Source organism: Oxyura jamaicensis, chromosome 3 (genome assembly GCF_011077185.1).
Source record: "Oxyura jamaicensis isolate SHBP4307 breed ruddy duck chromosome 3, BPBGC_Ojam_1.0, whole genome shotgun sequence".
Taxonomy (NCBI): Eukaryota; Metazoa; Chordata; class Aves; order Anseriformes; family Anatidae; genus Oxyura; species Oxyura jamaicensis.
Window position 1 is genome coordinate 18,954,962 of NC_048895.1, and position 14,581 is coordinate 18,969,542.

Consider the following 14,581-nt stretch of genomic DNA (forward strand, 5'->3'; position numbering starts at 1 on the left):
ATATTGGACACCAACTTATGCAATAAACACTATTTTATCTATTTACCTTTCAAGTTGCACTCTGAATGAAGAATACAAATAGCACGTGATCAGACTTTATGGTGGTAAAGATGAGGATACCAGCTTGACTTCAGCTGACCAAGTTTTTCTGCAAAGTTTACCCACTTTATCCTCTCGATCAGAACACAAGCAACTCTTCTTCTTTGTAAGTGCTACTACCATGACTCAAGCAAGGATGCAGCACTACCCACAAAACAGCCACATTATTACTTCAGGGTTCAGAGAACAGCGAATTAAACAAATTGTAGTTTCTTGTGATTAGGAAGTCAGCAGCAAGCCCTACCTTATCGAAGGTTGCTTAAAAAAAAAAAAAAAAGAAAAAAAGAAAAAAAGGAAAAGGATACCTTTTCTACACATACTAAGGATCTACAGACAAGCCTCCTTTATTCCACATTCGCTCCCTATCTTGACAAAAAGAGCTAAGTACACCAGGGACTCAACAGAAGCCAGAAGAATCCACTTTGGCGGGGATGTTATGACAACCACAACAATCACCACTTACAAGCACAGAATCACAAAGTATAAGCAGAGAAAAAAAGTTTTCCTGACAGCTCTACATGCTGCTAGGAGAGGAAGTTAGTAGAACCGAGAACACCACAGTGAGAGATTAAAGCTACAAACGTGCAGGTTAAACAGAACAATATATATCCTTATTTCCACTCTACTTACTGAACTGGAAGCATCTCCAAAATTCTCAAGGTAGAGGATACAGCACACAAAGCTGTGGATTTGTAGGGTGATGGGAGGGCTTTTCTCTTTATCATGCACCATAAACTGTCACTGCCAACACTGCCTGTTTTACTCTCTCCATTAAGAGCATATATACACCACTTAACTTCAATAAAGCCCAAACTATGTGACTTTATGCTTCTGAAAAGAAGTAATCTTACCTGCTAGATATTAAATAGAAGACCACCAGAAAAAGATTACAAGAATTAGGATTTCACAACCTTATGGTCTATATAATGCTGAAGAATTATTATAGTACATACTACCACGATTTTTTTTAATATATGAGACAACAGAACTAACAGGAATAGGATGTTACACTTAAAGAAGGTGCACTTATCACTCATGATCAGCAATATATCACAAGTTCTACTACAGTTCTGACACAGAAATCCTCAACTAACTCCAACATCTACAACACTCCCCCAGTTTACAAGTCAAGCATGCTATGGTATAATGACTTCTCAGTTACTTTTACACCTATTTTCTAAGGAATGGAAAATTTCAAAACTCAACAGCATTGAAAAATATTACTTACACTCAGCTAAAAACCAAACTTAAGAGAGCCTACACAGAGAATGACTCCTTTACTTTAAAAATCACAAGTCATAGTTTAGAAGAACACATTAAATTAACTTGTGCAAATAATGAGAAACTTTCCAAAGTCATGAATTTTAACTGGTACCTAAAAGCTGCAAGCGATCCTTGGCCATTGCCAAATTTGTCATCATTTTAGATTGCAGACGTCGAGCTCGTTCACACTGATCACCTTACAAAGAAAAATCAATGTTAAAACACAATTTGGCAAATTAACTTCTTAAAGTGCTACAATACTGACATCCAGCCATCCCTCTTCTCCCTCCCACCCCTTGGCTACACCCTCCACTAAGGAATGTCACTGCAAAACTAATGAAGCTTTTTATTTAATCAAATTTAGTTTGATTAAATAAAGTTTTAAGGTTAGTTGTCACTGTCTCTTTTACAATACCGCTTGTTGAAAGGTGGGAAACTATTCTCTGACGCTTCATGCTGACCTAATATATGCTCCTTTTCACTACATTTTTCTAAACAGCAGTCATATAAATTAGATTTTTAAAAAGCTTGAAAAGTGACTGAGAGGCAAGTATAATTCAAAATAATTCATTTTGACAAAACTAAGAGACTTAAATTCAGTTGACCGTGTCCCTTTACATTTCAAAAGGCATAGAATTACAGGCAATGATATCACCACTTTAAAAGTGATGTCTGTTCAAGTCAAGCTTTTTTTTTTTTTTCCCCCCAATTTTGCAATTTAGATTGTATCCAATGCCACTGGTGCTGTTGGATAAGAAAAATGTCAGCATATACTGTTCACAAACATTTCTAAATATACCTGAGAAACAAAACAGCATTCTGACAAAGCAATCTTACATTTTGTTTTGCCTTTTTAATGTATATATATACTTACTGAGTCCTTCACTACAGCTATTTCTCCACTGTGCATATCTGCTTCTAGACTACAGCTTAGAATGTTTCCATACAAAGACTTCCGTCCTGTGTTGGAAGCGTTCAGATAGTTTGGCATAAGCTATCCAGAAATACATCAGGCCATTCCAAATGACAGTAAGCGAGGACATGAACTAGTCCACAACTGTCAGCTTTGGAAAACCCAAACTCATAACGGGAATGCCAAAATATTCAGAAATAAGGTATTTTACTTAAGACTTATTTTCATGAACTGCTTATGACTTTGTACAACTCAAAAATATTCAGAGTAGGAGAAAAATATTCAGAGTAGGTCTATTCATTATAGACCAGAATGTTAAGGTAGCACAGAGAAATGGACCAGTGTTCACCTACAGCTGAAACAAGCAATACACCCGTGTGAATTCATACAGCAGACCGTTCCTAGCACCTACCGTATTTAGCAGTATCGGTTCCTCGCTTTGAGGAAGCCATAAACCAGAACTGATCATTAAGGCAAATCTTTCCCACAAAACCCCAAACTGGCTTACCTTGACCAACAACTAAGACAGCTATTCCTTTTTCCAGTTCTTCAATTCCCTTCTTATACCATTCAACAGCTTGTTCCTTTTGTCCTGCTTAAAAAGGAAGTGAACCCATTATTTTGCGTAGCTGAAGCTTAGGAATGGTTCCATATAACGCTGCGTAAAACAAGTAACACGAAGGAAGATATATTTGAACAAAATTCTATGATTTAAAGAAGCATTTAAAGGGACACTGTCAACTTTGTGGCTATGTAGTTTCAAATAAGCTTTTCTATTATAAACAGGTATTACACCAGCCTCAAATCACTTTTGCCTGATTTAGGAATACTTCTCCATCTACCTTAAAGAGATCATCTCCCCTAAAAAAAATAAACACAGAAAAATTAAAATAAAGTAAGGCAAAAAAAGCTATCCTACACATACAACAGAAATGGTGAAATTAACATTATTTTTCTTTCTGGAACATCCAATCAAGTCATGCCTTTTAATCTTCCAATGATATTCAGTAACACTAGAAGCCTGGAAATTCAGGAAGGAAACCAATGAGCCTGAGACACTACCCAAGGGAAATGAGATACCTTTCCTCTGGTTAATTTTGCACAGCAGCTCATTTGCCACGGCAATATTTCTTTGTTCATCCTATCATGAAACTGCTGTATTGCAGGTGAACGTCAGCTTCTCCAGGAAACAAAACACACGTAGCACTGAGAGTACGCCAGTGTACCAACAGCGTCCTAACTGGAAATTACAGCAAGGACAGCCATTTGCCCGCCCACACCTAACCTGCACCACCTGGCACCCTAAGATCAAGTGACGTACCACAAAGATGCTCAGATCTACTTCACGTCCCTCCCTTTCTATAAATACTCTGTACTGAAGAGGAATTTCACTGCACACTGAAACATGCATTTTGAAGTTAGCAATGTCGTAACTAAGCGTGCTTTTCCACAAGGGAATATAGCACATTAGGTACTGCAACTTAAACCTGACTAGCACTAACAAGCTAGGAAAAAAATATATACTAGAATGAAATCTTGGTTACTCTCATTTCAGAAGAGATAACAAAAATACTCCTGGATACCTGGATACCAGGTGCTAAAGATTGTGTTGCTTCTGCATTCAAACCTTTTCATAACTTCAGTCCCAAACCTATTTTCCATGAAATTCCAGTGCCAGGAAAATATTTAAATACATTTACAGAAGCCTCTTAAGGTTTTTCTCTCTTCCTCCTCTGCAGACTCAGAAATCTTTTAGTAACATTTGGCAAGTTACACTGGGCAGGGAATTCCTTACTTTGCTCTTTCTAACAGCAGAAACCAGAGGAGCAGCACAGCACCTCCCTACAGCTGCGTACAACACACACCTTGGGAATTGCTTTATTTTTGCCCTCTCTCCACCAGTATCACACATCCTGACTGTTAAAAAGCGCTACTGAAATGAGACAGTGAAAGCTGTGTGACTTTGATCTCCCCTGCAGCCTTTTTTAAGCTTCCCCCAGTCACCGACAGAAGCGGTTTCAACTGCAGCGTAAATTCAGTGCTACTTAAAGCCATTAGAAATCAAATTGCAGGTGATTCCAGCCACCTTTGCTATTGCCTGAATTGCTTTGCTATTCCGAAGAGCAACTGAAAATGTGCCCAGTACATCACTGAGATCCCACTTCCACCTTCTAGGCAGACTTTTGAAAGCAAGACACCAAACTGAGCTGCTTGCAAAAGCAGAGCTCTGGGTCTGCATGGAACCATTTACCAGTTCTCCCTGATGAAGACATTAAACAAGTCGCGTTCCTCAGAAGTCTCTGATGTGCCAGGAAGGAGTTAGTTTTCTTCGTAGCTGCCTATCCGGAGCTTTGTTTTGGATTTGTAACTAAACCAGCGTTGGCAACGCTCCAATGTTTTGGCTGTTGCTGAACGCTACTTGCACAGCCTCAAGGATTTCTTTTTCTCACTCTACTGCCTTGGGAGTGCAGAAGCAGAATAACCAACCCAAACTGGCCACAGGGATATTCCGTATGATATAATGTCATGCTCAGAAATAAAAGCTCAGGTAGGGGAAGAACAGGGCTGGTATATGTGTAGGGGGGGTGACTTTCATTGCTCAAAAATCGGCTAAGCATTGGTCTGCATGCAGGTACGTGGTGAGCGATTGCCTTTCCATCCACCACTTGTTCCCTCCTCCCCTTTCCTTCACCCTTAGAACTGCCTTCATGCCAGCCCACGAGTTTTCTCACTTTTGCTCTCCCTGCTCTCCTCTGACCCCGCTGAGGGGAGTATGTGAGCAGCTCTGTGGGTGCTCAGCTGCTCGCTGGGGTTTCCATAAAGCCCAGCGCAGTTGCCTCCTCGGTGTGGCTGCCCAGAGAAAAATGGAGTATTAAGCTTGATTTTGAAAATAGCAAAGCAAGAATAAAAATTTCACCGATAATTTAGGAGTATAAAATTTATCAGAACTGGTGTGATAACTACTGAAGTATGCACAGCCTCCAGAACAGCAACAACTCCACATAACTGACAGGGTACTAAGCAGTCCAGAAATCCCAATGATTTCATATACTGTGCCTAATACATTATTTTCTGTTAGAATTTATCAAAACCTATTTAATTAACAAAGAAATTAAAAGCTATGCACGTATTCCAGTAGTACAGCCAATAAAAAGATGGGCAAATAATGGATCTACGCATTAAAGCAAAGTGAGCTCCTTCTCAGTGTGATGAATATTGCATTTGCAGGGTTGTAACAGCTTTGCAACCGTTTGTGCTAGCAGCAAAGTTTTTTATCATAAACATAGGACATGTGCAACTAATTCATATGTGACAAATCTAGAAGTATCCATAAAGCAAGTCTATGACGAGGATCAAGATTTGAAGGTTTACCCCTCAAACCTTAAAACCATCAAGTTACCTGCTGTGCTGTTGTGACTGCTCTCTGACAACTGAGTACTTGGCTACATTGCACAGGGTAGTCATCGGCAACACCGGGGCACTAAGCTGCCTCACCTTCTTTCTCGCTTTCCTCCTATAGCCTCAGTGCCCTGACACCGTGCATCTCTTGGCAACTAACCATGATGCACATGATGCTCTTTTTTTTTCCCCCAGAGATCACCACTGCCACTCCCAAACTGTCAAGGCAAAGCAAGACACGCACCTCGCCCTTAGGGGCGTTCAGCACGTCCCTGCTATGGAAAGCCCATTAGGATATTTTAACCTCCTCCTCTAGGATGCTGCACTTAAAGCTGAACTGAACGCACACAATGAGCTCTATTGATGTTTCCAGAGAATTTAAAAACCCGGCGCAGCATGCCCTGTGAGGCTGGCTACCTTTTGGACACTGACAGATTTGTGCTGCTGTATTTGGACTCAAGGGCTAAATTAAACGCACTAGCATTTGCTAGTGTTATTAGGGGGGGGTTAAACGCTTTGGACAAAAGAAAAAAATGAGACAGGCACATCACCTTCGCTCCCATTTAACTGACGACTAAACGTCCTCAGGAGGGTCCAGTGGCGCTGGTTTTAAGAGGAAGCTTACGACAGATCAAATAAGCAGCCGCCGAAGGAGGGCCCCTCTGTGAGGAGCAGGGTGTCCCCGGAAGGCGGCTGCTGCTGCGCGGGGGCTGCCCCCGGGAGGCCCCGGGGCCCTCCTTACCTCTCTCGTCCTCGTCGATGCGCAGCGCCACGGAGATGCACTCGAAGGCCCGCTTGTGGCAGGCCCGCACCCGCTCGGCCGCTCCGCCGGGCTCGGCCCCGCCAGCCGCGGCCCCGCCGCCCTTGGCGGCCATGAGGGCGCCGCGGGAGAGGCGCTCGCAGAGCCAGGCGAGGAGCAGCCCCAGCTGGCAGGCGACGAAGCGCAGCAGGGCGAAGGCGGCGACGAGCGGGTAGGAGAAGTAGTACAGGTTCCGCTTGTGCGGGGACGACGACGCCGCTGCAGCCGCCGCCGCCGCCCCCGCCGGTGGCACGGGGGGAGCCGGCCCGGGCGGCGGGGAGGGGGAGGCCGCGGAGCCGCAGCCGGCTGAGCCCTTCTTCTTCCCTCGGCCGCCCGGGGAATTCATTCACCGCCGTCGCCATGCCCCGCTGCCAGCGACTGACAACAACCGGCCATGGCGGCGGCGGCGACGCCCCTCCCGGCCGGCCGCCCGCCCCTGCCGGAGCGCCGCGGGCCGGGCCACAATAGGAGGCGGGGATGGCGCCGCGGGGTGCCTACAGATCCCAGCATGCCCCGCGGCGCGAGGACAGCGCGGGGCTGCGCGAAGCGAAGCGCGGCCTGATGGGAGTTGTAGGCTGGGGGTGTGCAGGAACGGGAGCGGGCCCCAGCACGATTTTTGCTCGTGTTTTTGCTGCCGACATGCTCAATGCCATCACAAACGCTTCTGTGCTTCAGCCCCGCCCCAGCACTCCCACCGATAAAGCACTGAGGCAGGGACTTCGCCATACTCCATCCTTCCCCACCCCAGAACTGTGTATAGTAATCCAGTCTGTCCCCACGGTTTATAGGGACATGCATTAGTGCAGTGAATCAGCTGCCCCAGTTATGGCAAAGCATTGGAGGGGCAGGGGAAAGGTATAATCAAGGGGACACACCAAGTTCAAATGACTGCTGTCCCCCACGTCTTAATCTGCTTTTGCTAAATTATTATTAAACTACATTTCTTTCGTGTTTGCTTATGCCACGTACAAATATTCCTAGCAAAGAAAATTGCTCCTGGTAACGTGTATTGTTTTTCTCGAACGAGGAGGGTAGCTTTATTTTAAAAACAGTTTTAGTTCTGTTAGCATATAAAATATAGAATTAACATATGCAACAACATATGTAACAAAATATTCCTGACACTCTCAGCAAAAATATCAGTGCCAAAAAATACAATAATGTTCACTAAGCATTTTATTTTCTATTTGGCAAGAAGGATGATGTGCTCCTATTGAAAAACAAACAAAAACTTTGTTGTTATCCAATCTCTCTGTAACCATAAACAGTAACAATTATATCCTCCTAGTATACCTCTCAAAAAAAAAAATAAAGCTAAAGGACACTTCATTACTGATTATCAAATTGAATTTATTCATTAAACTACTCATTAGCAAACTGAATTTCCTAAAAATTTAACAACTTTTGGAAAACAAATAAGCTTCCTGAAACTTCAAGCAGCATTAATTCACATAGCATTCAAAAACATGGAGTGGAGTAAGCCATGTGACAGACTATCCATCTACAGCCTCTGTAGGCTGTAGCCTCTGTAGATGGATATCTACAGATGGATGGATGTGGCGTTTTGCACAGTTCTGTGCAAAATAACAGAAGAGACAGCAAAGGAATATGTTACCAATAAATCAAAGGACAGATGGAATGGCAGGAGGAGTTTGTGGACAAGTCTCAAACAACCCTGATTATTCAATCTATTCAGGTACTGTTATTGATAAAAAAAAAAAAAAAAAAAAAGAACAGATAGAATGTAACTTCAATAAGGCATCTGTCTTTGTCATAGTAATGGAATTATATACTACTAAACAATGGCCCTGTTAGGGGAATAATTTGTTAAGTCAAAACACAGTTTAAGAAGCAGACATGTCAGGAACTGCAAACAAATGGTAATGCTTTTAGTGAGAACCTACAAAACCAATTTGCTATTATTAAATACTTGAATGATCTGTGAGTCTGTTTAATCACCCTACCCTCCTATTCTAAATTGGCTCTAAGTTCATGGACAATTTCAGTGAATGCATTCTAACTACTAAACTGGCATAAAATTAATATAGTTTTACAAAAGCCTTAAATAATCAATTACAAAAGCCAACTCAAATCAGAAAAATGGATGGTTTTCTGTTGGCTTACTGAGTTGACCTACCTTAGCAGAGCTCCTAATGAGCACCAGAAAAGGGTGGGGGAAGAAGTGTTTTCACGAGTGGGCAACTCTTAGATCAGCTCTTCCATCTGACATGACTTCACCCTGAAGGAGGAGGCCTCAGCCTGCGGAGCAAGGACAAAATACAGGAGAGGTAGACCATGGTATCTCAGCACGAGATGTACGAACTGGAGCAATTACCACAGTTGTAGCAAAGAGAATGGTGCAACTACCCCGACATCAGAGCTCACCATTGCATAGAAGGTAAGGTTAGAAACTTTTTCTAACATTTATTAGAGCAGAAACCTAACAGAGAATGTATAAATGGGGGCAATTAGGGGTAAGAGAGTTGATTTTCTTGGTACCCTTGCAACAAATTCAGACATTCTACATACAGTTTGAGCATTGACATATTACACAAAACGTACTGAAAAATTCATAGAGGAGAGCTTCCAACCTCTTCATCCCCTTAGTCTCGCAGTCCTTTGCATGAGGAATTTTTTCAAGCATTCCTGTTTTGGATCAAGTTTCAGAAAAACGCTCTCAGGACGTCGGTTGCCGGCGCCAGGTTCCCAAAGCGGCACGCAGACAGCGTGCTGGTCTGGAACCTGCCCCAGCCCCGCAGTGTCCAACCCCAGACCTCTCTGCTGATCCTGCTTAGCGCACTGCCAACAGCCAGCCCTGTTACTGTTGGCTCTTTTCAGCTCAGTGGTGTAAATGTGCCTCACCACCAGTAAGAATCAGTTACATTACAGCGTAAGCGAACAAGAACGCGGCGTTTCCATTATTTCTCTGTCGCTCCGGTACGCGCAGCGGGGAAGGTCCCTTACACATACATATATGTGGGTATGTACCTATATATAGGTACATGTATGTGTGTATATGTATCCACATGGGGAGGTATATCCCGTGTAAGTATATATAGCCCACACTTGAGCACCGGCGGCGGGGCTGACAGGGGAGAGGACCCCGCCCAGGGCGACGCCCCTCGCAGCGCCCGCTGGGGTGAGCGGGGCTTAGCCTCGCGCATGCGCACGGAGGCGGCGCGGCCGTTTCGCTGAGGCCAAAACAAGTCGCGGCGGGCGGGGGCCGCTGGGCCCGGCGGTGAGGGACGGGGACCGAGCCCTAGCGACCGAGGCTCCGCCACCGCTCAGGCGACGCTCGTCTCGGTCTCAGCGCGCTGACCGGTCTCTGTTGCTTCCCCAGGTTCCTGCGTGTCCAGCAGCTTGCACGTTTCTAGCCATGGAGGCGGAGCAGATCATGGAGGGGCAGCCGCAGGTACTGCGAGGAGCGTTGTGTGTGTGTAAAACCGGCGTGTGCGCCTTGCTGACCGTCTGTTGTCTTACAGGTTCCAGAAAATCCCCACTCGGAGTACGGCCTCACTGAAAACGTAGAGGTAACGGAGGTTTTGTTTTTCTAAAGTACAGCAGAAGTCACAATCCTGGTCACGCGGGAAAGTGCTGGATGTTGAAGCTAAACTTAAAACATAATGTTCCTGGGAAAGCGAGGTGGAAACTGCACGAATAGGTTGCAGGTTCCTTTGTAGTAAATGTTACTGAAGTGAATCATGAACTTTTTAATCAGTTTTCCTTGAGAACTCTGCTGTGATGGTTATCTGCTCCATAAACATGCTATGCCCCAAAAAGCCAGACAGGCTTTTATGACAGGGAGGAGAATCGGAGGAGTTGATGGCATTTCTGTGAAACTATCAAAGGGAGAAGTTCTCTTAGTACTTTTGTAAATAGGAACGTTGGATCACAACAATCCAAGCTAGCTTTAATTACTTATGCCAAGAGTAGGCACAATCCGGTCTCGCTGCTCCTGGTAACAGCATGGGTTAGATGTTAATTTACTTTGTGATGTTTGTTGACTGCTCCCTAGAGAAATGCCTCCTGTCTTCCTCCACTATAACCTCATGCTGTATGCTAAGATCACGCAAAAACTTTTTAAGTGTCCTTTTTACTGATTTCCCTGAAAATTGTTTGCCTTTATACCTCAGTTTCTATTACCAAATCGTAACCCTATCCATTGATTGCATATTGGTGGATCCCTGTATGTTGTGTTGAAAACATTTGGTTCACTGGAGTGATAGGGTATCCTTTTTTTAGCTACAATTAGTAGATTTTAGCATTTTTTACAATTAGTAGATTCAGCATTTTTTTTGACCAAAAGGCTTGGAAGCATTTTGTGTGTCTTAAAGTATCCATCTATGCTTCAGTAGAGCAGGGTCTCTTTTTATCAGACTTCCCCTAAATTTCTGATGCTTTTAGCATTTGCGTTGGAAGTGCATGCGTGCAGGAAATACTCAACTGGGACTGCTTATGTTAAACTTATGACTTTCTAACATTGTTTTCTCAAAATGTAAGAATTAAGCAGAAGGTTCTTCCAGTTTAGATTTGTCCAAAGAAAACTGCACACTTACGTTTTCTTAAAAGATGTAAATAAATTATTTAAGTGAACTTGCGAAGAAATGGGTATTATTTGCACTGATGCATCACAGTAGATCTCACTGCTGTTACCAACGTTCATTTATTTTTCCTTCAGAGGATAGTAGAAAACGAGAAAATAAACGCAGAGAAAACATCAAAGCAGAAGGTGGATCTCCAATCATTACCCACGCGTGCCTACTTGGACCAGACAGTTGTACCTATCTTGCTACAGGGGCTTGCTGTTCTTGCAAAAGAGAGGTAAGATTCTGAAATCTTTCTTCTGTTCTTAGGAAGAAAGTAGGTCTCAGACTTGGGTAGCATGTAACTTTTTTTGATCCCACACACCAGGCATGGTCTTGTTAGCTTCATGGTTGTACGAAATTAATTACAACAGGTTCATAAATACTGTGAGTGAACACGGCAGGATGTCTCACTTAACATAAGAATTATTTAGTGAACTTCTTACCTTACAGCGAGGTGTGTTACTGAAAAGTTTTTGGAGGGAAAAGAATACTTTTCATTAATCTTGTCATGTAATTCACCTTATAAAGACAAGGGAAGTTGTTCTAGTTCTGAACAAGATTTCTGTAGTGTGTGATGATAAAGAGTTCTGTTTGCCATTCAAAAGAAACAAACAAAGACAAAACAAGCCTGACGTGCATCTTAGTAATACTTAAAACACTTCTTAACGGATGAGAGTGACCCTACTGTGTCAAGGTAATAAGAAACAAACTGATAGTTAATCTTTTGAGTAAAGACTCATCTGCAAGGTGCCCCAAATCTCTCGTCAGTCAATGGAGAGGTGCAAAAATAACAAACAGTTGTTCACCTTATCCAAATGAATTTGTCTGAACTATTGGTGATGTCACACTGCATACGAACCATTTCTCCATTTTGCTGAAATAACATCAAAACCTGGTGCGATGACCACAATCACCTCACTGTACCTATAGCCAGAAGAAGAATCGGCAGTGTCTTAACCTGAGAAGGAGTCATGAATTTGAACTAATTGCATAGGCTGCCTAAATAGGCCAAAGAGCATTTAGGAAGGTACACCCTGCCCCAGAGGCAGGATGCCCATCTTCAGTTGCCAGCCGTGGGAGTTGTGCTGCAGACTGAATGCCATATGGGAGGCATCAACATGACTTTTATGAGTCTCGGTATTCACCAAAGGAGTCAAAAGGCACCTGTAAGCAGGAGTCCAAATGACAGAGTCTATCTAAATTTCCAGAAGTCTTTTGGCACAGTCTATCACAAACGGCTTTTAAAGAGAGAATGTTGCTGTGGGACTAAAGAAAAAGCCTTTATATGGATGAGAAATTTGCTGCACTATGAAAGACCTAGGGTAGAAGTAAATGATGTATTTCCCTGGTGAACAAAGCTCAGCGCTATAGTCATGGAAAGGATCATTTGTAAAAAAAAAAAAAAAAAAAATTGAAAAAGTGGCTGACAAAATTTATCAATTATGATGGCAGAGTTTTTGCAGAACAGGCTGTTCTGTTGTTTTTCTAAGTTGATCAACTTAGAAAACAATTGCATGTGAACTTTTATAAAGTGACCATTACTCCTATGAAAAATATCTTTAAATTGTTATTTATGTCAGTGCATTGCTCAATCCAAGTAAATTCTGAATGCTGGGATTTAGAAATTGAGGGAGTACAAACAAGCATGTTGCTGTTTAAATATATCATTTCTTATATTTTGAGTATTATGTGTAATTTCAATTCTTCTGTATTCTAGTACAGTGGAAAAAGAGAAAGGAGTGACAAGGTGGTGAGAAGTATTGAATGCCGTCTGTATACAGAGTGGCTGAACAGACAGTGCTGTAACCTGGAAAAGAGATTTGAGTGACAATATATTAGGAGACTGTTAAATTGTGAATAGCATGGAGGCGATGGATTGCAGTGGATTATTATTATTTTGTAATCTCTTCTTTACGGTAATCAGATTAAGCTACCAGGTAGCAAATCCAAAATGAGCAAAAGGAGGTGATTCTTCACAGATCACATAATTAAGCTACATAACTTTTTGCTTCAGGTTGAGGGCTTAGAGTATTTAATAAGGAACCAGGAGTTCCTTCTTAAAAACTTACTGACCAGATGTAACCTAGAAACTTACTGGGTTTGTCTAGGTAGTTGGGCCATCCCTGAGTCAATGCTTCCAAGTGTTTGAGAGGAGTTACGTTGCTTTTCAGAGAAGGTAATGAGTTCTTCAGCTCCCCAGTTTCATATAACAAAAAATAATTACTTATTTGCTTTTCTTTACAGACCGCCAAATCCCATTGAATTTCTAGCAGCATATCTTTTAAAAAACAAGGCACAATTTGAGGACCGAAATTAACTCCACTAAAATGAGGACAATTTGGCTGCTAGACTGAAATGCTTATTTGTCGCAACTTATTTTCTGCTGTAAAAATCCTTTAGAAACGTGACGTCTTTTTTTAATCGTACAATTTGCTTTACCTTCTGAGTTATTTAATAAAGAACACTTTACATTTCATTTGTTTACTTGTTTTAAACTAGCTAGTAAAAGAATTTGAAAATAAAGTACTGAAACCGCGCTACTGGATGAACGTCTGAATAATTCCTGGGGTATACATCACCTGAATGCGTGAAACAAAAGGCAACAGTTTGTTATAGGAATCATACTGGTGATCATGCCTATAACTTAATTTGGTTTTATATAGCACCCTTCCCATGCAAGGTACCTAAACAGAACGCAAACTAATTAAAAATAGTTATAATTGATTTGAGGATGGATTGATAAAGCACAGAGGATAGAACTTGCAGATCACTTGCAGTGTCCATCATTTTAGATGCTTACATTAATGAGGTTGGCTGTTCAGCATTTGTCATGGGTCTCCCATGTGTGGTGTGCTGGATTTAACTGAAATACAGAAAAAAGGCTGAAGGGACTTAACGATTCTGTAATTCAGTTCTGTAATTCGGTTCTGTAATTCAGTTACCTGTACTGGTAGTCCTAGTCGGTACATTCTTTCTCTGTCAAACGTAATCGTGATCTAACCCAGTAAAATACTGAATCTTCTGTGTTTTGTTTTTTTTTTCCTTAGGTTTACTAATGCAGTTTTGTTTGTTTCCCATTCTTAACATACCTTCTGAGATGAAGTAGAGATCTTAAGAGATTAAAAAATGTGGGAAAAATACCCTCAAAGCTATGAAGATAGGAATATTGGAGCTGGCAAACAGGCTCACTAGGTTATTGGCAATGTATGCAGGGGCTAGACATAGCCCTCAGAATTCCTAGTTTTCTTTTCTGAAATACATAACAAGGAACACAGTCAATGTTCATTAGCGTTTGGCACTAGAATCCAGGTTAAGCATAGACCAGTTTTTCATAGACCACAATGACCATAATTTGTCTGACAGTCACCAAAATGGTAAATTTGGCTTCCATGAGTTGCTTATTTAATCAAAATCCTAATTTTTATTCAAATAAACTTCAGCATTGACATCTTACCATTTTCATCTCAATTCTGTTTCTTATTTAATTGATTTAACGTAGCAAGCATTTAAAACCTTGTCAAT

The 14,581-nt window shown here is 42.0% G+C and overlaps 2 protein-coding genes across 8 annotated transcripts in view; one reads left to right on the top strand and one right to left on the bottom strand.

Annotated features, from left to right (window-relative positions):
- SPAST (spastin) overlaps nt 1–6,909 on the bottom strand; it is a 36,581-nt gene extending 29,672 nt beyond the window's left edge. For 2 of the 6 annotated variants that reach the window (XM_035322885.1, XM_035322883.1), the window contains exons 1-3: nt 6,417–6,909; nt 2,784–2,867; nt 1,475–1,558 (exon numbers count right to left, since the gene is read on the bottom strand). In XM_035322885.1, coding sequence (XP_035178776.1) covers nt 1,475–1,558; nt 2,784–2,867; nt 6,417–6,819 — 571 coding nt within the window. In that variant the 5' untranslated portion in view covers nt 6,820–6,909. Of the gene's footprint in view, nt 1–1,474; nt 1,559–2,783; nt 2,871–6,416 lie in introns of all 6 variants that reach the window. The other 4 variants (XM_035322884.1, XM_035322882.1, XM_035322888.1 and 1 more) reach the window with 2 other exon arrangements.
- Nucleotides 6,910–9,670: 2,761 nt separating this feature from the next.
- DPY30 (dpy-30 histone methyltransferase complex regulatory subunit) lies at nt 9,671–14,179 on the top strand. 2 transcript variants are annotated; one of them, XM_035322895.1, is made up of 4 exons: nt 9,671–9,711; nt 9,814–9,885; nt 9,956–10,003; nt 11,152–11,298. In XM_035322895.1, the coding sequence occupies exons 2-4, from the start codon at nt 9,850–9,852 to the stop codon at nt 11,296–11,298; spliced, it is 231 nt and encodes a 76-aa protein (XP_035178786.1). In that variant the 5' UTR covers nt 9,671–9,711; nt 9,814–9,849. The 2 variants fall into 2 exon arrangements, with proteins under 2 accessions (XP_035178786.1, XP_035178785.1); XM_035322894.1 differs by lacking the exon at nt 9,671–9,711 and adding an exon at nt 13,304–14,179 and having other exon boundaries at nt 11,152–11,294.
- The last annotated feature ends 402 nt before the right edge of the window (nt 14,180–14,581 follow it).

What these genes read in the sequence shown, in the direction of transcription:
- DPY30 (XM_035322894.1), top strand. Translation starts at nt 9,850, where the DNA reads ATGGAGGCGGAGCAGATCATGGAGGGGCAGCCGCAG. An exon ending in TCATGGAGGGGCAGCCGCAG is followed by an intron (nt 9,886 to 9,955) that starts GTACTGCGAGGA and finishes GTTGTCTTACAG; the next exon opens with GTTCCAGAAAATCCCCACTC. An exon ending in GCTGTTCTTGCAAAAGAGAG is followed by an intron (nt 11,295 to 13,303) that starts GTAAGATTCTGA and finishes TTTTCTTTACAG; the next exon opens with ACCGCCAAATCCCATTGAAT.